General features: G+C 40.0%; 2 protein-coding genes across 7 annotated transcripts in view; one reads left to right on the top strand and one right to left on the bottom strand.

Annotated features, from left to right (window-relative positions):
- BORA (BORA aurora kinase A activator) overlaps window positions 1-1,625 on the bottom strand; it is a 27,856-nt gene extending 26,231 nt beyond the window's left edge. For 2 of the 6 annotated variants that reach the window (XM_070578447.1, XM_070578446.1), the window contains exon 1: window positions 888-1,079. Coding sequence is in view for 2 of the 6 variants with exons in the window: in XM_070578443.1 (XP_070434544.1) it covers window positions 1,403-1,540 (138 nt within the window). In the remaining 4 variants the exon portion in view is untranslated. Of the gene's footprint in view, window positions 1-887; window positions 1,279-1,402 lie in introns of those variants that run through there. The other 4 variants (XM_070578443.1, XM_070578445.1, XM_070578448.1 and 1 more) reach the window with 4 other exon arrangements.
- MZT1 (mitotic spindle organizing protein 1) lies at window positions 1,243-20,246 on the top strand. Its single transcript, XM_008534608.2, has 3 exons — window positions 1,243-1,376; window positions 10,380-10,525; window positions 18,184-20,246. Exons 1-3 carry the CDS (start codon window positions 1,298-1,300, stop codon window positions 18,205-18,207), a joined length of 249 nt encoding a protein of 82 aa, XP_008532830.1. The 5' UTR covers window positions 1,243-1,297; the 3' UTR covers window positions 18,208-20,246.

The following is a 20,246-nucleotide window of genomic DNA, read 5'->3' as shown; positions in this document are numbered from 1 at the left end:
AAACTACAAAGTTCCAGGGACATTCATTTTGACAATTAAAATGTATTCAACAAACATATATTTCACAAAAAGAACTAACTCAAAACCTAACGCTCTTGGGGCTTTTTTATAGTTTACAAAAAAGCATCACATACATTTTCTCAAGTGATCCTCTAGATAACCTAGAAAAGTAGAGGTAAGGTATTAGTGACAGCATTTCGCAGAATTACCAAGCTCAGAGAAGTGGCTGTAAGTACAGTCGACCAAGTATGAATGAGTTCAGGTCCACCTTCGAAGGAACTAAATGTTACTACAGATACAAATCACTTTCCAACTAAAGGACTTACCTATACTGTTATTATTCTTTATCTCAAGTCTCTAAACACTTGAATATCATTCCAATAGCCCAGCAATTCGCTATCAAACTGCAGTTACTAAACAACAATTATTTATAGCAAGCAAATAAGAGGCGAGGAAGCTTGGGCAGGGGTGCCTTTCTTGCACATTAGCCCCGGTCAGACAAGTATGACTGATTAGGGCTAGGAAATTAACTGCCTTGGGTTGCCTCTCTTCAAACATCCTCCTTTGGCTAAGACCCCCAGGATTGAAGGCGAGACTGTATTACTTCCAGTCAATAGGGGGCTACAAGTAGAGGGAGGAAATCCACTTCTTGGAAAGCTCAAGCGCAGCTGGCAGCCGTGAGCGAAGAGCAGAGGTGGACACTCATGCCAGTGTCACCCCCAACCCTACGCGATCACTCTCTTGGCACCCCTCTCTTCCGCACCTACTCCCCCGCTGCTCCCATTCACCCGGGGGCGAGCCGGCAGGCAGGTCGGAGCCGGGAAACGTGAGCTCTCCACTCACTTTTGTGAGACAGGAGGAAAGGCCAGGAACTACAAAGAACGTACCTAGTGGTGTAAAAAAGGAAGCCCCCAAAAGCGACTCCAGGGTGCTCCCGAGGGGCCAGACCAGCTCCCACGACAGGCACAGACTCTTTAACTCCCCGCTTCCGCGCTGTCTTAGGCCAACCAGGGCACGGGGCTTGTGGGCGACTGGCCAATCGCATCGCACCGCTGTCCGCGAACCAGCCAATCGCATCGAGGCCGCGTAGCAAATTCGAATGGCAACTCCTCGCTTCACATTCCGCGCAGAGTAACGAGGCTCCAAATTCAAATCAACGCAGCCTCACGCCGGCGACGAGCGCGAGGGGCGGAGCCTGCTCGGCGTGAGCGGGGGACGCGCGGTGTGATTGCCCAGGAGAAAGGAAGGCGCTCCAGTTCCGGGTCAGGCCCTTCTCCCACCTCCCTCGGCCTCCGTCATGGCGAGTAGTAGCGGCGGCGGGGCCGCGGCGGGGGCCGCGGCGGCGAATCTGAATGCGGTGAGGGAGACCATGGACGGTGAGTGCCCGTTTCGCCCCCTTTACCTTGCCTCCGTTTCCCAGAGCCAGGGCCCCCAGGCGGCGGGGAGCCCAGGAAGACTTTAGGTGCCCTTGCTGCCCCGAACGGCAGCTTTGAAGCTCTTTCCAAGGGCCCCGCCAGGGCCGCAGGGCTGGTGGCTCCATCTTTGGAGAGTTGTCTCTCCGCTGCTGCGTAGTTGGTCCCGTGCGCGGCGTTCGGCCCACGTCAGCCCGGCGCGTGCCCCGTCCCCCCCGCGCCCCCTGCCGGCGCCACGCCCCTCTCTCGCTCCGGGGCCGCGCGGCCTTCCCTCCGGGGCCGGCCTCCGGCGCCGTGCCCTCCCCGCCCATCCCCTGCCGCGCCGGATCCGCGACGCATCCAGTGCAGAGCGCCCCTTCTCTTAGTCCTGAGCCAGGGCGCCTCCGCAGCCCTCCAGACTGTCAGCCTGTGCGCACAGTGGCCGTGTGTGTGCGGTCACGGCTACGGCCTTTGTCCCTTGCATTTCAGTAGGCACTTTCAAAATACCCGGTGAATGAACAAGTGTCCTTTTCATCAGAATTGCCCCAGGCTCGCCCTGGAGCGGGTGACGCCGGTGTCGGGGGGCGGTGGTGTATTTCTCTGTCTTCGCGCCCCGAGGCACGTGGGTTAAAGCCAGCACACACGTGGTAGAAGACGATCTGAGCGTCTTGGAGTTACCCTCCCTCTAACCTCTGATGCCGGCTTTGCCAGTTTATACCCCTGGTGGTGAGCTGGGACAAGCTACGAAAACATCTTTAAGCCTGCTGCTTTTTTTTCCCTGTAAAATGACCTTACTACCTCGTAGGGTTCTTGTGCATATTTAAATAAGATACCTAGATAAAGGCATATCGAAGGTGATCATTAAAAGATAGTTACTGTATTATTTTTATGTTATATAAGATGTCATCCAGCTTGCAGGCTCCTTTCTTTGTCTCCATTTTATTCGCATCCACCTATATATATGTTTGATGGATGTTAAACATTGCTTTTTGCATTTTCCAGGGATCCACATTAGCCTCTATCTCTTAAAACATAACCCAATGGAAAAGCAGTGTCGGCCGTTAGCCGCATCCCTGTCTCCTTCTCTGTAGGCTCCGCCCCTCCCTATAGAAACGTCTGATAAGGCTTCTGGCTTTTCCCGCGCAGGCTGCTGTTTTCCTTTTCACAGAATAGCTTATATTATTAGAGCCTTTGCTTCTACTTTTTTACTTACCAAGTATCTGCCTTGCTGTTTTTCTGAAAAATAGAATTTTGTTCTTAACGCCACATTCTATTTCCCATTCTTCTTGATGTATCGCAGTTGTGAGTTTTATTCTGTAAGTGAATTTATGTACATAGAAACTGTATGTATATAACAGAATTGTGTTATATCTCTGCTTGGAAGACAGTGCGTCTTTTGAACAGCATGGAGAGTATGAGGCTTCACTTCCCGGCAGTTTTCTGCTATTAGCTGTGCTTAGGTTCCTTTATTTTATGGCCACAGGATCCTAATTGAAAAGAAAACTTGCATTTTATCTCTGGTGGAACTACTGATGTAGAAATGAGAACTGATATTTTGTATTACTTGCATCATCAAGATTTTTCCTGAGAGAACTTTGTGTAAAATGAAGATTATAGAAAATGTAAGAGTTTCTATAGTGTAATGGAACAGTGAAGAAAGACCAGATTTTTTAAAAAAAACAAAAATTGGAGGAGAGACTATGTGGATTAGAGAAAATACTGCTTCTCTACACACAGTTTGCCCATAAACCAAAAAATAAAAAGAAAGGCCCCAGGTTGGCAATGGATCAGTATTTGTTCAATGTGGCCCTTAGATACTGTTGTATCCATTAGAACCCTAAACTTACTGAAAATCCCTGCTATCATGCCATAATTGGGTCCAAAACAGTCACGTAAAATGGGAACTTGAATTATTGCAAAGTTAATGAAAAACAGTATTTTTCTTGCTGTCAGTAATGATTGAGGCACAAGGGAAACAGTGACACCTGCACTGTAAATAAGTGACCATACACTGAACTGAAAAAGGCCTAAATGCAGTCCTGTATAATCCTACCTTCCTCCGCCCTCTTCCCCAGAAATAACACTTTAGCTTGCCCAAGGGGCTGGGCTGACCTACTCAAACATCATTATTATTTGAAATTCTGGTTTTTTTAGATTTTATTTTTTAATTTTTTTATTGGTTAACAGTGGTTTATAACATTATATAAATTTCAGGTGTACGTCGTTATATTGAAATTCTGTTAATGTGGGGTTTCACTGTTCTTAAATCTATCCATGAGAACCTAACTGGTGTCCAAAACTTTTTGAGTCTAACTACCCTCCTTCAAGATCTTGTGTATTTCTCCTCATCCTCTTCCTTCCTTCCTTCCTCCCATCCCTATTAGAGTCAGCTAACAGTGATTTAATCTTTTGTAGTGGGTGTCAGTGATTTGCAAGGATTGTAGAATATTGTGAAATGAAAGGATTTTGACAAAGACACTTCAGACAGGGAGGAAGCGGTGGACTGACTTTATCTGCAAAGATCACTCTGAAAGGAACCTGATCCTAGCCCTAATCTATTGCCTAAGATGTTCTACTTTTCACTCAGATCCTCAACATTCTCTCTCTACATTCCCTCTTTAAAATGTCAGGCTCTTTCAACTACCTCTCTCTCCCCTCCAGTGTACTCTGTTGCCTTTTTTGCTTTTCAGCGTTTTGAAATTTTAGATACTCTTTATTGATAGATTCATACTTAAATTATTTTCTTATATTCTAGAATTTTCCTTATCCCTCTAATTTTTTACTACTAGTAATTATGTTTTTGACAATTACGATAAAAATATACCTCTCCCTTACTAGAGGCTTCAGTGTAATACTACTTTATATATCAGGTAGTAAGCTAGAAAAAGGAGTTAAGAGAGTCCACTGTGTACGGGGCAGGGTCAGCAAAACATGTATAGTTCATGCTCCCACCTAGTTGCTCATGTGAGAAAGAAACCTGGGAGTCAGTCTTGCTTTCTCTCACCTCACCTCTCTCCTCTTCTTCACTAAGCCCTTTCAGTTCTTCACTCATCTCAGATTTGACCACTTGTCTTAATCTCTCCTCTCCACACTGCCCGCCACTCTTTGACCAGAGTTGCAGTAATTTAGCTGAACTCCCTCTCCACGTCTTCTACCCCTTTCCAATAGCCATTCCGTATTATGCAGCCAGTCTTTTAAAAATGAAAATCTGGGGGCTGGCCCCGTGGCTGAGTGGTTAAGTTCGCGCGCTCCGCTGCAGGCGGCCCAGTGTTTCGTTGGTTCGAATCCTGGGCGCGGACATGGCACTGCTCATCAAACCACGCTGAGGCGGCATCCCACATGCCACAACTAGAAGGACCCACAACGAAGAATATACAACTATGTACTGGGGGGCTTTGGGGAGAAAAAAGGAAAAAATAAAATCTTTAAAAAAAAAAAAAAAATGAAAATCTGATTTTGTCGCGCTTCCATTTTATATCTTCTAATAGCTTCCCAAAGTTCTAAAATCTTCAGTAGGGTCTTAGTGGATTTTCATGTCTGCCTCAGCTCATATTTATCCCTGTTGATCCCCTGTAATTACATTGCCTTCACATGAGTCCCTCCGATCTGTGAACTTAGCAGTTTCTCTCCAGCATGGGAACTTTTGCACAAGCTATTTTCTTGGCTCCTATCTTTGCCGTTCCTCCTGCCTCCACATTACTAAGGTTGGTTTCTATTCACCCTTGAAGACTAAGCTTAACTATCACTTCTTCAGACAAGTCTTTTTAAGCACTGTGTCCTTTACAACTAGGTAAGATACTTTTGTCATTTGTTTTGGAAGTATGCTATTCTTTTCCTTTATTTTACTTATCATAACTGGAATCAGTTATAATTTTATGGTCTGTCTCTTCTAGGTTATAGTGTCCATGAGAACTGGGACCATATCTATCTTGTTCACAGCTACATTTCCAGCAGTAGTGTAGTATGCACAAAATACATACAGGTACCAGTTACACAGTAGACACTATGGAAATACTTATTGACTACAGACAGTTTGTGATGTTAGGAAGTAAAGATCAATGTGAATTTTAAAAGAAAGCTTTCAGGAAGAAACACTAGGTGGACCTGAAAGACGGCATGGAATTATATGGAGGGTAGAGAAAAGGCAGAGGAGAAAAGCATGAACAAAGGCATCATTTACAGATAGGGCTCTACCATGAGGAGAAGACTGGAGAGAGGAGAATTTGTCAGGAACAGTTAATAGCGATGGTGACAATGGTGGTAATGCTAGAGAGTTGGGATCAGATCAGAATATGGGCTGGTTATCTGTTGCTGCATAACAAATGACCCCAAACTTAGTGACATAAAACAACAAAAATTACTTCCCTTGCACAGTTCTGGGTGTCGATCAGGCTCATCTATGTAGTCCTCTCTAAGGGTGTCCACGTGTTGCAGTTAGTGCTGAGCTGGAGTCATCTCAAAGCTTCCTCACTCACCTATGTACCAGTTGATGCTGGCTCTTAGCTGGGCCCTCAGCAGGAGCTGTTGTCTGGAACATGTGGGCTTCCTCACAGTTGGAGGCTGGGCTCCAAGGGAGAGTGTCTCAACAGAGAGCCAGAAGAAGCTGTATTATAGCGTTTTTAAACCTAGCCTCAGAAGTCGTGCAGTGTCACTCTTGAGAGACGCAGTCTGCCATGAGCCCCGAGCATACCTGCACATTCTTGTTCTGAATGCCAAGAATGCAAGGCCCTGACTGCTTCTTCCGCCTGCTGTTTCTCACGGTTGTGTTTACAGTGAGCGACAGTGAGAGATGAGGTAACATCTGCCTCCACATAGAGAGTAGGCTTGCTGTTTGCTGTAAAAGTAAGAATTTCCTCAGCTCATTGTTCTTCAGCTGTGAAGATGGTCTGTCAGTATAATGCATTACCTCACTAGGTCAAAGGAGGAAAGCTACCTGGTCGTCCAGTGGTTGATGAACAGGTATTGAAAAGACTCAACATTTTTTCCTGATTTTAAAGTCTTAGCAAAAGAAAACAGTACATTTTTAACATGCTAAAGGATAACTATATGAAACCAATGTCATCCATAACATTAATGTTAAATACATTCTAAATAAAATTGGAAATACCTGCTTTTACTGCTTTGTTTTAAACATTGATATGAAAGGTTTAGCAAATAGCACAGGAGAAGAGAAAGAGACTATTGAAAAGGACATAAAACTTATTTGTAGGTAAAATGATTATCTGACTGGAAAACACAAGAGAATCCACTGAAAAATTGTTCAAGGCTTCAGTAGAATACATTAGGGTGGCTGGCTACAAAACAAAAAGTAATATCCTAGAGTATCAGCACTAACCACTTAGAATATGCAAGAGTGAGGTAGAAGGCCATTTATGGAAACAATCAGAACTAAAAATTAAAGAAATTGAACTATCAAAATTGATGAGTAAGCACTTACTGAAAATTGTTATTCCAAGCATATAAAAATGACAGGAAATAATACTAAAATACAATTATCAATATAGCGATGTTCAAAAACAAGAAAGGGAAGTCTCCATTGAAGAGAGAGAATGAGGTTTTCCCTAAAGAAAGGAGCAGATGGGAACCACAGCAGGGGATAGGGAGTGACACCTGATGAAGCGTGCTGCCCCGTCTCAGTGAAGCTGGGGCCAGAAATGTGCCATCTGCCACAGTCAGGGATGGAGAAGCACCGTGCATGTCTCTTGTGGGTCTGGAGCCAGGATGATCCAGAAGATTGAGGCCAGTGTGAGACTTTGCATCCAAGAACACATCACTGATGCAGGACATCCAAGAAAAATCCCCTGTGGAATATCAGCTTTCAGCCAAAAATCACAAAGCACCTAAAGTAGATTAAAAAAATAGGGGCCAGCCCGGTGGCACAGTGTTAAGTTCGCATATTCCGCTTTGGCGGCCCAGGGTCTGCTGGTTCAGATCCCAGGTGTGGAGATGGCACTGCGCATCAAGCCATGCTGTGGCAGGCGTCCCACATATAAAGTAGAGGAAGATGGGCACGGATGTTAGCTCAGGGCCAGTCTTCCTCAGCAAAAAGGCGGATTGGTAGCCGATGTTAGCTCAGGGCTGATCTTTCTCAAAAAAAATAACAAAAAATAGCTAACATGAAAAATAAATGAGAGAGAAAGTAGTAGTAATAGCTAATTATTTTACTGAGTACTGCCATATGCTAAACATTATTCTAAGTGTGCCCTTTAATCCTCACAACAACCTATAAAATAAGTACTGTTGTCATCCCCATTTTACAGAATGGTGAAATAAAAGCACAGAGAGGTTACATTGCCTACTAAATAATGAAAGTGGAATTTGAACCCAGGTAGTCTGGCTCTAGAGAGCACTCTCTTAACTGCTCTCTTTTGCTGTTTGCTCACACTTAAAGAACCAGAAATCTCAAAAATAGGTTAAGATAAGAATGTAGTCTGAAATAGATAAAGGCAAAAGAACACCACAAAATAAGAAGGGGTTAAAAACAAACATTTAGCTATGAAATAAACAGATGATTATGGTGGGAAATTAGAAATCTTAAAATAGAGTTATTGAAACAAACTCAGCAGATAATGTGAATAACAGCCTGCATATAATTAAAGAGCAAAGTAGTAGTATGTTGGAATAGCAAAACTGAAGAAATGAAAATGAGAAGGATTGTCAGCTTTCAGCCAAGATGGAATAAGAGGGATGGGATTTACCCTCCTACCTGAAACAAACCAACCAACCCAGGCAAAACATGCAGAACAAGGGTTTTTTAAGACACTGGACTTCAGGCAACGAAGGACAGTGATCCCTAGAGACAGGAAACAAATGGTACTTGCCCCAGCTTGCTGCCTTCGGAGAGTTTCCAGGCCACAATGCAGTGAGGGGAGAGGGGAACCCAGGCAGAACCTGGTGGAGACCCTGATTTGAGCAGAAGGAGCTTAGAGTCCAGGGGGACCAAGGAAAGTAGTTTCAAAGACAGAGTATCTGAGAAGAAGGAGCTGCATCGAGAGAGAATTTTGGAGATCTGCAGAAGGGTCCCCCTCAAGTATTCAGCAGAGCATTGATTAGCACATGTGTGCGAGGAAAGTACCGGCCAAGCTGGAGAAAGAACCATTTGAAAGGATTAGGGGGAACACTACACCATTCTCACACAGGACTGAGAATACTGCCTGTATCTACCAGCCAGAATGGAAAACCTTGTTCATGAGACATTGGGTAGGGTACGCAAGAAGATCTTAGTTGAGTGATGGGTAATAATTAGCCCTGCACTAAACAAGGCTCTGGTCCTTGCTAATAAATCTTCAAAGACCTGAAAGGATCAAATTGTTTCCAGATAACTACTTCTCATTACAAAGCTCAAGAATCTGTACAGAAATAGAAAAATATCCAGCACCCAACGAGATAAAGTTCACAATGTTTGGCATCCAATAAAAACTTATTAGGTATGCAAAGCAGGAAAATACAACCCATGATGAGAAAAATTCACTGAGTTGAAACAGACCTAAAATTGACACAGACATTAGGTTTAGCAGACAAATACATTGGAACTGTACTCCATCTGTGCAAAAAGTTAAGACATGGAAGACATTTTTAAGAAGACTCAAACTGAACTTCTAGAAATGAAAGTGAGTGTCTGAAATGAAAAAATGGGAAGGGCCCATCTCATGATCATCATAAATATTAAGTTTTCAGAAGGACTTAGACTTAAATTAATGGAAGACTTAATATTGTTAACTTGTCCGTTTGTCCCAAAATAATACGTAGTTTTCATGCAATTCAAATCAGAATTGAAATGGAATTTGTTTTTGGAATCCATCAAAATTTTTAAGTTCACCTAGAGAATAAAAGGGCTTTTGATAATGAAAGTTAACAAAAGTATCTTTAACCTACTACATACAATATAAAGTTAGTAATTAAAATTGTTTCTCTGACAAAAGACATGTAACAAATACATAGGTATATGGGAATTTAATATATGATAAAGGTGACATCTTAATTGAGCTGTAAAAGGAAAGATTATCCAATAAATAGTATTAGGGCAACTGACATTCTGGAAGGAAAAGTTAGAGATTCTATCTTCCACCCAAACTCCAGAGAGTTAAATATTTAAATGTTTATGGAGGGGGGAAAATAAACTTTAAAATGCTGGAAGAGAATACTAGTGAATAATTATATAATCTTTGCATGGGGAATAACTTTCTAGGCATGATGCCGAGGGAAAATGATGCAGGAAACAACAGAAAACATGTTGACCATTCACTTAAAAATTCTAAACACATTCTAAACAAAGTGTAATGGAGCGATGTATTTACATCCTGTGCTTGTCTATGCTAGTGCTTCTCATGTCAGAGACAGATACTTTTATAAACTGTAATAAAATGAAATACTATAAAAATGAGGTTAAAAAATATAAGCTTTCATTGATATACTTAGAGTCAACAAACATGATTACTCTGTCGAATTGTAGAAGTTTCTAAAAACTTTTAAGACCTTAAATATGCATATTACTGATTGAGCAGTTCCACTTCTAGGAATTTATCCTAATAAAATTTAGTATGTACAGATGCTTATCACATTATTTTAATGGAAACATAAGACCCACCCAACCCTTAAAATAGTAGAGAGGTTAAGTGATGTGTGGTGTTTCCTTAAGTGGAATGTTATGTGACTAATGAAATTGCGTGGTAAAAGAATACTAAAAAGTAAGGAAATGTTCAGGATAATCTTGATTATGATACACGAATTTTAGAAAGATATTAAAGGAGAGGTAGAATATAAACCAAGATGTAAACAGCAGTTATGAGGAAGGAGGTTGTAAGTTTATTTGTAAGTTTCTAGAGCTAAGTAAGGGCAAGACAGTATTACATGCCAGTTTCCACATCCAGCAATACTATGCTAGTTCTTTTGGTATAGTGCAGTATTACATTAATTAAAAACAAAAGTATTATGTGCAGATTTTAAAAGGTAAGATTCTGTTTTTAAAATTCTCTGTCTTTTTTTCAGTTTTGCTGGAGATTTCAAGAATTTTGAATACTGGCTTAGATATGGAAACTCTGTCTATTTGTGTACGGCTTTGTGAACAAGGAATTAACCCCGAAGCTTTATCATCAGTTATTAAGGAACTTCGCAAGGCCACTGAAGCACTCAAGGTAGAGATTTTTTTTTAGTAAACTCTAAATATATAAAGATGCATTCGTTTAGAAAATGGTTAATGATGAAGTTATCTGAAAGATCCTAAACATTATTAAACTAGCTTCTATCACCATCAGGAGGAATTCTGAAGACCAGGAGCTTAGCATATGTTCAGATCACAAAAATTGCTACTGTCATGGACCATGTTGTCTTTTCCCAGAAGTCTCCAACTGTGTTTAGAATTTTCTTTGTGTTGTGGGTAAAATTGTGTCCACCCCAAAAAAGATATGCTCAAGTCTGATACCTGGGAATGTGACCTTATTTGGCAATAGTGTATTTTCATGTGGAATCAAATTAGGATGAGATCATAATGGGTTAATGACTGATGTCCTTATAAGACAAGGGAAATTTAGACAGATACACAAAGAGAGCTCCATGTGGAGTCGCAGACACACAGGAGAGAATGCCGTATGAAGACAGAGACAGAGATTGGAGTGATGGCGTCTACAAGCCAAAGAAGGTGAAAGGTTGTCGGCAGCCGCCAGAAGCTAGAAGAGGAAAGAAGGATCCTCTGCTAGAGCCTTCAGAGAGAGGATGGCCTTGCTGACACCTTGATTTTGGGCTTCTGCCTCCAGAACCGTGAGAATAGATTTCTGTTTTAAGGCACCCAGTTTGTGGTACTTTGTTATGGCAGCGCTGGGAATCTAATACAGATTTACTACTGGGGAGTGGAGTGCTGCTGTAAGAAATACCTAAAAATGTGCGAGTGGCTTTGGAATTGGGTAATGGATGGAGATTGGAAAGTTTTAAGGCACTTGATAGAAAAAGTCTGGATGGCCTTGAAGAGACTGTTGTTAGAACTATGGCTGTTAAAGGTGATTCTGGTGAGAGCTCAGAAAGAAGAGAAGAGCTATAGTGAAAACCTCAGTCGTCTTAGGTAATATGTATACCATTATGAACAGAATCTTGCTGGAAATATGAACATTAAAGGTGCTCCTGGTGAGGTCTCAGATGGAAATGAGGAACATGTTATTGGACACTGGAGGAAAGGCTGTCCTTGCTATAATGTGACAGAGCACTTGGCTGAATTACGTCCTACTGTTGGAAGGAAAATACAACTTGTAAGCAGTAAACTTGGATATTTAGCTGAGAAAGTTTCCAAACAAAGTGTGTTAAGTACAGACTCATTTCTTTTTGCTGCTTATAGTAAAATGTAAGAGGAATGAGAAATTGAGGACGGAACTGGTAAGCAGAAAGGAACCAGCACGCACTTTGGAAAATTCTCAGCCTATCTGGATAGTATGCTCTGGAGAGAAGGCCAAGAGTGGGCAACCTTTTGGTGAAGAGATTACGTGTGTTTCTCATAGATGTAGTCAGCCATCTCAGCACGAAACAATGCCAACTTGGAATGAAAGGGACCGGTACGGGACGAAATGAAGGAAGGCTGTCAGACTTCTGGGATTCTCTAGGCAGGAAACTGGCTGATAGAGTTACCCAGCTGTGAACATGTATTTATCTTTCAAGAAAAGGGAAGAATGACTCAGAGTGGCTCAGAGACCAGGGAACTGCTGAGGCAATTAGGTTGCACTGCCAACATGGGCCCAAAGGACCACCGTTTTTCAGATTCAAATTCACTGCGTTTTAATTGCTGAGATTGGGAACAGGAAAAGTGTTGTGTTCCTTCTCTTGCTTGCACACACTGATTTAAAATCTTGGGTGATTTTATCATTCCATTTGCAATAACATGGATGGACCTTGAGAGAATTATGTTAAGTGAAATAAGCCAGCAAGAGAAAGATAATCTGTGTATGACCACTCATATGAGGAATTTAAAACTATGGACCAAGAACAGTTCAGTGGATACCAGGGGAAAGGTTGGGTGGGGGTGGGCACAAAGGGTGAAGTGGTGCACCTACAGCATGACTGACAAACATTAATGTACAATTGAAATTTCACAAGATTGTAACCTATCAATAACTCAATAAAAAAAAAAATGGGTGATTTTATTTCAAAGGTTAGATAGCACTAAGTTACCATGAATACTGAAACTTCAAGTTAGTCCTTAAAACTTGGTCAAGAAGAAAATGGCTTCTCTCTAGTCCTTTTTCTTTGAGGAAACAGAACTATTGTAAAACAGGTAGATTATCCATCTCAGATTAAGTTACACTCCAGTAAGTTCCAGTGATTTAGATTGCTGGTTTCATGCTTTTTAAAACTTTTTAATTTATAAATCTAATACAAAAAGGTAAACAAAGCACATTTACAGACCAAAAGTTTATCTTGAAGAGAATATCCATACAGTTCTCATTGCCAGCACCCTAAAAGTTCCCTTGTGCCCCCTCCATCGCTCACCTCACCTTCCTCCTGTCCTCTCCGGTAACTGCTTTCTTGATATTTATGGAGACTCTTACTTTTAACAGTTTTACTCAGCATCTCTCTCTCAGCACTGCAGTTTAATTTTATAAAATGTTTGAACTTGATATAATCAAAAGAAATCTTACAACAGTCTTTTTTTTTATGGGTTCTTTAATTTCACATTATGTTTGCAAGGTTCATTTATGTTGTGTGGAGCTGCAGTGCCTTCCTTTTCACTGTAATTGTAATAGTCATGTTTCATTGGACAGATAGACGATGGTTCATTTATTCTTTCTACTGCAAATGGATGTTCGGTTGTTCCAGTGTGGAAGCATAGTTGTCCATGTCTCATGATGCGTGTATGTGTGCATTTCTGTTGGGTGTGTATCTAGAAGTACAATTGGTGGATCTTAGGTTTTGTACGTCTTCAACTTGAATAGATAATCCCAAACTTCTTTCAGTAGTTGTATTTATACTCCCATCAGCAGCATATGAGTTTCCCTTGCTCTGTATCTTTGCCAATACTTATTATTGTGAGTCTTTTTCATTTTAGTCATTCTGGTGAGTGTGTGTGGGTTTCTCATGTGGTTTTATTTGCATTTCTCTGAGTACAAATCAGGGTGAATGCATTTTCACATGGTTTGGGCCATTTTCTATTGTGAGAGATCTTTTTTTTTTTTTTTTTAAAGATTTTATTATTTCCTTTTTTCCCCAAAGCCCCCCAGTACATAGTTGTATATTCTTCGTTGTGGGTTCTTCTAGTTGTGGTATGTGGGACGCTGCCTCAGCGTGGTCTGATGAGCAGTGCCATGTCCGTGCACAGGATTCAAACCAACGAAACACTGGGCTGCCTGCAGCGGAGCGCACGAACTTAACCACTCGGCCACGGGGCCAGCCCCCGAGAGATCTTTTTAAGTAGCTTGCCTACTTTTCTGGGTTGTCCTTTTCTTTTTTGTTGGTAGTCTTTTTTTTTTTAAAGATTGGCACCTGAGCTAACATCTGTTACTAATCCTCTTTTTTTTTTCCTTCTTCCTCTCCCCAAGGCCCCTCAGGACATGGCTGTATACTCTAGTTGTGAGTGCCTCCAGTTGTGTTTTGTGGGACGCCACCTCAGCACGGCTTGATGAGCGGTGCCATGTCTGCGCCCAGGATCCGAACCGGTGAAACCATGGGCTGCTGAAGCAGAGCACACGAACTTAACCACTCAGCCATAGGGCCAGCCCCAGTTGGTGGTCTTTAGATATTCTAGATATGAACCCTTTGTCAGATGTACGTGTAAGGTTTCTAATTTTTTAAATCACATTTTTTGAATAATTATAAAAACTATCTAAATTTCCTATTTCTTTTTAAACTCACAATTCCTGCTTTCATGTGATAGAAAAATAACTGAATAATAAGAATAGCTGGTATTTATGAGTACTCTCCTTTTTCCAAACTCTGTGCACCAAAGGCGTTCCTTACGTTATTTCCTCCATAGTGCCAACAGTGATGTGTACTGCACCACCGTTAGTAGTTTACTGCGGAGGAAACTGGAGCTTATGGAGCTAACTTCTCCCAGAGACTTGGAGATAAGTAGTTGAGCCAGGATTTGAACTTGGACTGTCTGACTTCAGAGTTGTTAATCACTAAGTTTCCACTTACAATAAGTTCTAAAAAGTATCTGAGCCTGCTATTTAAGAAAGATGAAATGGTGATTATAAGTGGAACAGTTAAAGGACTGTAGCATGGGAACGTTTCTGACTTAGTATTCTCTCATAGCCCTGTTGACAAAAATAAGTAGCATATAGTTTTTCATCAATAAATTTCTAAAATTCTAATGGAAGAGGATTTATTTAATGCACATCTTCCAGAGCTGCAAGAATTTTTGTTCTTTATGCTGGAATTTGAAAGAGAATAGGGAGGCAGAATAGGGAGAGATTTTTGCATTGTAATGCAGTTTGAGTGCTATGAAGAAACCAGAGGCAAATAACCTAGCTGGAGCAGGTGCGAGAGAAACTGACAGAGTGTTTTGGCATAGTATTTTCTTAGACAAAATAAAACCCAAGGTATTAGGAGATTCAGAATGACCTATTTAACATAGCTTCCACAGCTTTGAGCATACTAGTTATTCCACATCTGGTAGACCATAGTTAGATACGGGAGACAAAATCAATAAGATGAACAGAATCAAAAAATGTTGCTCCTTTGAGTGCAAGATCAGTCTCCCCCCCCACACACAAAACCTCTTAAAAGGCATTTCTCCCACAATCTAAAACCAGTCTACCCAGTATCTCATTAAAACTAGGCAGAGAGGAGATCCTGAAAAGTTCCTAGCAAAGAAGAAAAATGTTAATTAGAACTTTTCTTGTTCTCTTTAATTTTTGAAATCTATATAATTTGTATTTAAAAATATACTCATAATTTTAAAATATTTAAATCAGAAAATACAAAGAAGGAAACATACAGGATCACTCAAGAGAGGCCGTCCTCAGCAGCCTAGTGGTTAAGGTCATTGTGCTTTGCTTCAGCAGCCTGGGTTCACTTCCCAGGTGTGCACCTACACCACTCGTCTGTCAGTGGCCACGCTGTGGTGGCAGCTCACATACGAAAAAAAGGAAGGTTTGCAGCAGATGTTAGCTTAGGGCAAATCTAACTCAGAAAAAAAAAATCACCCAAGAGATAACCAGTGATAATATTTGGTGAACATGATTCTAGATAGTTTCATGCTACTTTAAAAATAAAAATGTTATACTTAATTTCATTGAATTAAAAAAGAAGAACCTTCCTCAGGTTGCTTCTCTCCAGATTAAAGTCGCTCCTCTCTTAACTGCTCTGTTGGGTGGGGTTGGGGGCTAGTAGGTTCAGAACTGCGCTGAGCCGCACCTGTCTTTCTTTGCCTACCCCTTTAAATTTTATAAGCATGGGGTAGCTCTCCATTTTTTGTTTGGTTGCTGTTAATGATTTTTTCTCATTTTTTGTTTATTTCTTTTGGTACTAAAAATAGGGTAAGGAGACGGGGCTGGCCCCGTGGCTGAGTGGTTAAATTCGCGCGCTGTGCTGCAGGCGGCTCAGTGTTTCGTTGGTTTGAATCCTGGGCACAGACATGGCACTGCTCATCAAACCACGCTGAGGCAGCGTCCTACATGCCACAACTAGAAGGACCCACAATGAAGAATATACAACTATGTACTGGGGGGCTTTGGGGAGAAAAAGGAAACAAAAATAAAATCTTTGATAAAAATAGGGTAAGGAGAAACTGTTCCTGCTGCATTCTGCTATTTTTACCTAGAAATCCTAGTAATTAGAACTTAATTGTGTGGTACTATCTCTGTTTTAGATTGTGTAAAATCTAAGTCAAGGACATCATGAAATGTTGTGAGGAACTTTTGGTCTGAAACATCTGGTTTTTCCTTTTGTTCTTTAACTCTGTGGGAAATTGTAATAATCTTTTTGTGCATTATTTTGCCTTTCTCTTTTACAGATTTGTATATTGATATCACTGAAATCATTTATGGTAAAAGCAGCTAGTTATGTGTCGCCCAGTTAGATACGTTTCTTAACAGCAGTGGATAGGTTGCCGTATGTGTATCTCCCACAGCTTAAATAGGACTGTTCATTAGGTGCGTTTTTAAAAAAGCAGAATTTATTTGTATGAATGATTCTTTCATGATCTCTGGATTTTTGTATTGTCTCGTCAGTGCTAGTATTTGTGTGTAAGCAGTCATTTACATATTGTGATTTCAGAAATTCTGGGCAAAACCGACTTCCTTGTATCGTCTGCTTTCCTGCCAGGGTGTCCTGAGTTAGACTCTGGTTGTGTTCCTGCGCGCTGAGCCTTGCCCTTTCTCTTGCAGCTGCCCTGTACTTTCGCTGGTATCTTAGGGTGATGATGTATCTCCTCACTGTGTAGGAGGGTCTCCTGCAGCATGAGGACACTCGAGCTGTGGAATTTGGAGTTGGGAGAGAAATCAAGGATTGAGTCCCCTGTCCCCACTCATCCCCCTCAAAGGATGGAATAAACTTACTCATAAAAGGAAAGTTTGGAAGAGAAGACTACTAAAGTTGGTTTTCCCCAGGGCCAGTGCTTATACATTTTTATAATGTTTAATGGCAATGTGGTAACTATATAGTTCTCTAGGATGCCATTGCTGTCCTTTCAAATAGGAAGTATTTCTGCATTCATATAACATGAATGCTGCAAAGGTTGGTGGCTTACTTAGTTTAAATGCAAATACTTGTTTCATTGTATCTTGGAGGAGAACCTTTAAAATTAGTATGAAAATAGAATGAGAAAAGACATTAAAGTTAAATTGCATTAGTTAGGATATTTTAATTTTGAAAAATTCTAAAATTGTGTATGTTATTTCAAGTTTTCTTTGAAGTAGACCATACCGAGAACGGGGTTAGGAAGAAGACAGAGTACTGAAGGGATGGGTGGCTCAAGCTAATCTAAGAATCTAGGAGGGTAGAAAGAAGTACGAAACCTTTAAGAACAAGGGAAATTTTTTTTCAAACTAGTTTCTAATTCTTGTAAATCCAAAGAAGGGAAAAGCTAGTTAGAATAGCCAACTATATAGAAAAACAAAGTAGGTTCCATTGACTGCAAGGAGAATGTTTCAGATTGGGTTGTCTACAGTTTTCTCAGTTTCTTCAGTGATTTTTCATGAAAGACCTCTGCACTTAGACTAAACTTAAAAGCAGGTTTTAATTAGGAAGTTGAAATGTAAATGAATTAAAAGTTTACCATGTATTTCTAAAATTAAACTTATTTAAAATCATCATTTTCATATTGGGCCTTAAGAAATTTGATTGTTTAAATCCTTGTCTTCTAGAAATAAGTATCAGATCATTTACTGATGAATGATATGGTGTATGGGAATTTCTGTGGAATAATCAGGGAAGGCATAATGGTTGGTGATGGAGGTAAAGCAGGATTAGCCATGTGTTCCTTATTCCTTTTTTGCCCTTTTTTCTCCACCTTATAGCATAACAATTCTTAATCCTCTTTTCACACTATAGTGAAACATGCAGAAACAGGCAAAGTAATAAAGACTGTCTGGATAAGGTCTGCTATGGGTTAATTTTTCAAGTAGCAGTATATTCTTACATTAACTATATTATTTAAGATAGAAGAATTTTCTACTATTAGCCTAGCAATCAGTTCAAAAAGTAGTTCTAAGGTACTGCAAAAGGTGAAAGCCACTGTAGTCTCCTGATAAAAGTGGTTTGGTGTGGGGAGGGGGCTGTGGTTTATAGTGACAGTGCAGTATTGACAAATATATCTCTATGGTGTCTCTTTTTCTATGGTTTTACTATAATGAATCTTACTTTCTTGTTCTAGGCTGCTGAAAATATGACAAGCTGACTTTCTGGAGAAATCCTGATGGGATATGTCAAGCTCTGCAGGAAGATTTGAAGATTGCATTGGAGTCAAGAATGTACAATGAAATTGCTGCATGCAGCAGTGTAGAAACATTTTCCTTTTTTAAAAGAATTATAAAACCATAGCTTTATAAATCAGTGGAAAGTGGCTTACAGCGAGAACTATCAGATGTGTTTATGTCACATCTTACTTTTTTTTTAACAGCTCTAGTGCTTTGGCATTGCTCTGTTCATATTGATGTGTTCCTTATTTATAGCTCTGATAGCTTTAATTTTCTAAGCAGTCTGTCCATCAGTTGTGCACGTCTCCTGTGCCTGGTTGAAGTACAGTGGAACCCATCAGTAGAAATGTAGTAATGACTTGTTGACATTTCCATTATAAACTTTCATTTTGAATTGTTTATGCATAATAACTCTGGATTTACGTTGTTTGGGGCTGAAAGTTGACAAAATTTCAGCCACCGTTTGTGAATTTTGGTTTAGATGCGTTATGTATATCAGAATCTTGTTTTTTATAAGAGCATGGAAAACATGTTGTAATCTGCTCTTTAACAAAGAATATTTAGTTTTTTAAACCCAGAGTTTGACTGGCAGTTAATAGTGAGAACCAGATTGTTTTTGTATTGATTTAAAAATAGAACTTTGAGAAACTTAGATTTTAAAAGTAGTGACTAGCTTATTAGCTTCGTTATTTATCATTTGAATCATTTAAATTTAATGAGAATATTAATTGAGCATGTTTTTCTTTCTAAGTTTTGTACTCTGTAAATGATGGCCTAAAAAACATAAAAGGAAACATTTCCAACATGCAAAATTCCTTTTTTACTTTTATTGCATAAAAATCAAGTGCTTCCCTAGTACATCCTGAGTGGTTATCTAGTAAGTCACTGAATAGGAGGTGTCTTTCAACAAGTATTTTAATATTTTCTGAAGGAATAAAGATTACAAGTCATTAAACAGAAATAATCAGATGTTCTGAAGCAAGAATTATAAATGTCTTTCTGAGATGATTTTTGTTTGTCATTATTTTAACCCTTAAAGTTTTAACTAGTTAAAGTAATGGTTCAAAATAAATTATAGAAAATTTAGGATAGTATTCATTCTGTTCCTGTAAGAGACTTTCAACAGAATATTTGTCCCAAGACTAGTACCGAGTTAATCTGATTTTGTTTCTTAAATTTTAGGCTTCGTTAGCTTCTGTTTAAATAACAGTACAAGCATTCACTCTTTAGCAGCATTTTTTACTGACAAACTGAAGTAGTTTTAAAAGGCTTAGTAAGGTTTAAATGGCAACCTTCTGTACTGCCATTTTTAAAAATCTAGTCTTTTGACTATTTTGACTTTTAAATGCATGGCATCTTTACCAAGTGCACTGGAAGGTTTATTATTGACAGAATTGGTTGGCAGACAATAATCACTTGTGATGTTATTTGTTTGATCATAAACACTGAAAATACTGCATGTTGTTATTTTTTTAAAGATTGGCACCTGAGCTAACATCTGTTGCCAATCTTTTTTTTTTTTCACTCCTCCTTCTCCCCAAAGACCCCCAGTACATAGTTGCATATTCTAGTTGTAGGTCGTTCTGGTTGTATTATGCGGGACGCTGCCTCAGCATAGCCTGATGAGCAGTGCCGTGTCCGCACCCAGGATCCAAACCGGCGAAACCCTGGACCGCTGAAGCAGAGCACTCGGCCTCGGGGCCAACCCCTGCATGTTGTTATTTATAAAATCGTAAAGAGAACACTTTCGTCAAGCTCCACAATTTGCATTTACTCTTAGGCCATAAGAATATTTTTATTTATGACTTTTTGGATTAAGTTATTTATGTATGAAACAAAGCAGGAAAATATATTGAGAAGGAGTTGTGTTTACAGAGGACTTTAATGTGTTACATTTCAGAAATGTAAACCTATATTTTTAATGCATACTTAAGTAATATTTAAGGAAACCAAACAAAGTAATGATGAAATCAGTGTTGTACGTGTTGTCAGTGACAAAAATAAAACCATTTTGGTGGTA

This window comes from Equus przewalskii, chromosome 16 (assembly GCF_037783145.1).
Source record: "Equus przewalskii isolate Varuska chromosome 16, EquPr2, whole genome shotgun sequence".
In the NCBI taxonomy this organism is placed as follows: domain Eukaryota; kingdom Metazoa; phylum Chordata; class Mammalia; order Perissodactyla; family Equidae; genus Equus; species Equus przewalskii.
Note: the sequence above shows the minus strand (reverse complement) of the source record. Positions and strands in the feature narration are given on the sequence as shown.

Coding starts and splice junctions, on each gene's coding strand:
- MZT1 (XM_008534608.2), top strand. CDS start 1,298: ATGGCGAGTAGTAGCGGCGGCGGGGCCGCGGCGGGGGCCGCGGCGGCG. Junction 1,377..10,379: donor GGTGAGGGAGACCATGGACG/GTGAGTGCCCGT, acceptor TCTTTTTTTCAG/TTTTGCTGGAGATTTCAAGA. Junction 10,526..18,183: donor AGGCCACTGAAGCACTCAAG/GTAGAGATTTTT, acceptor TTCTTGTTCTAG/GCTGCTGAAAATATGACAAG.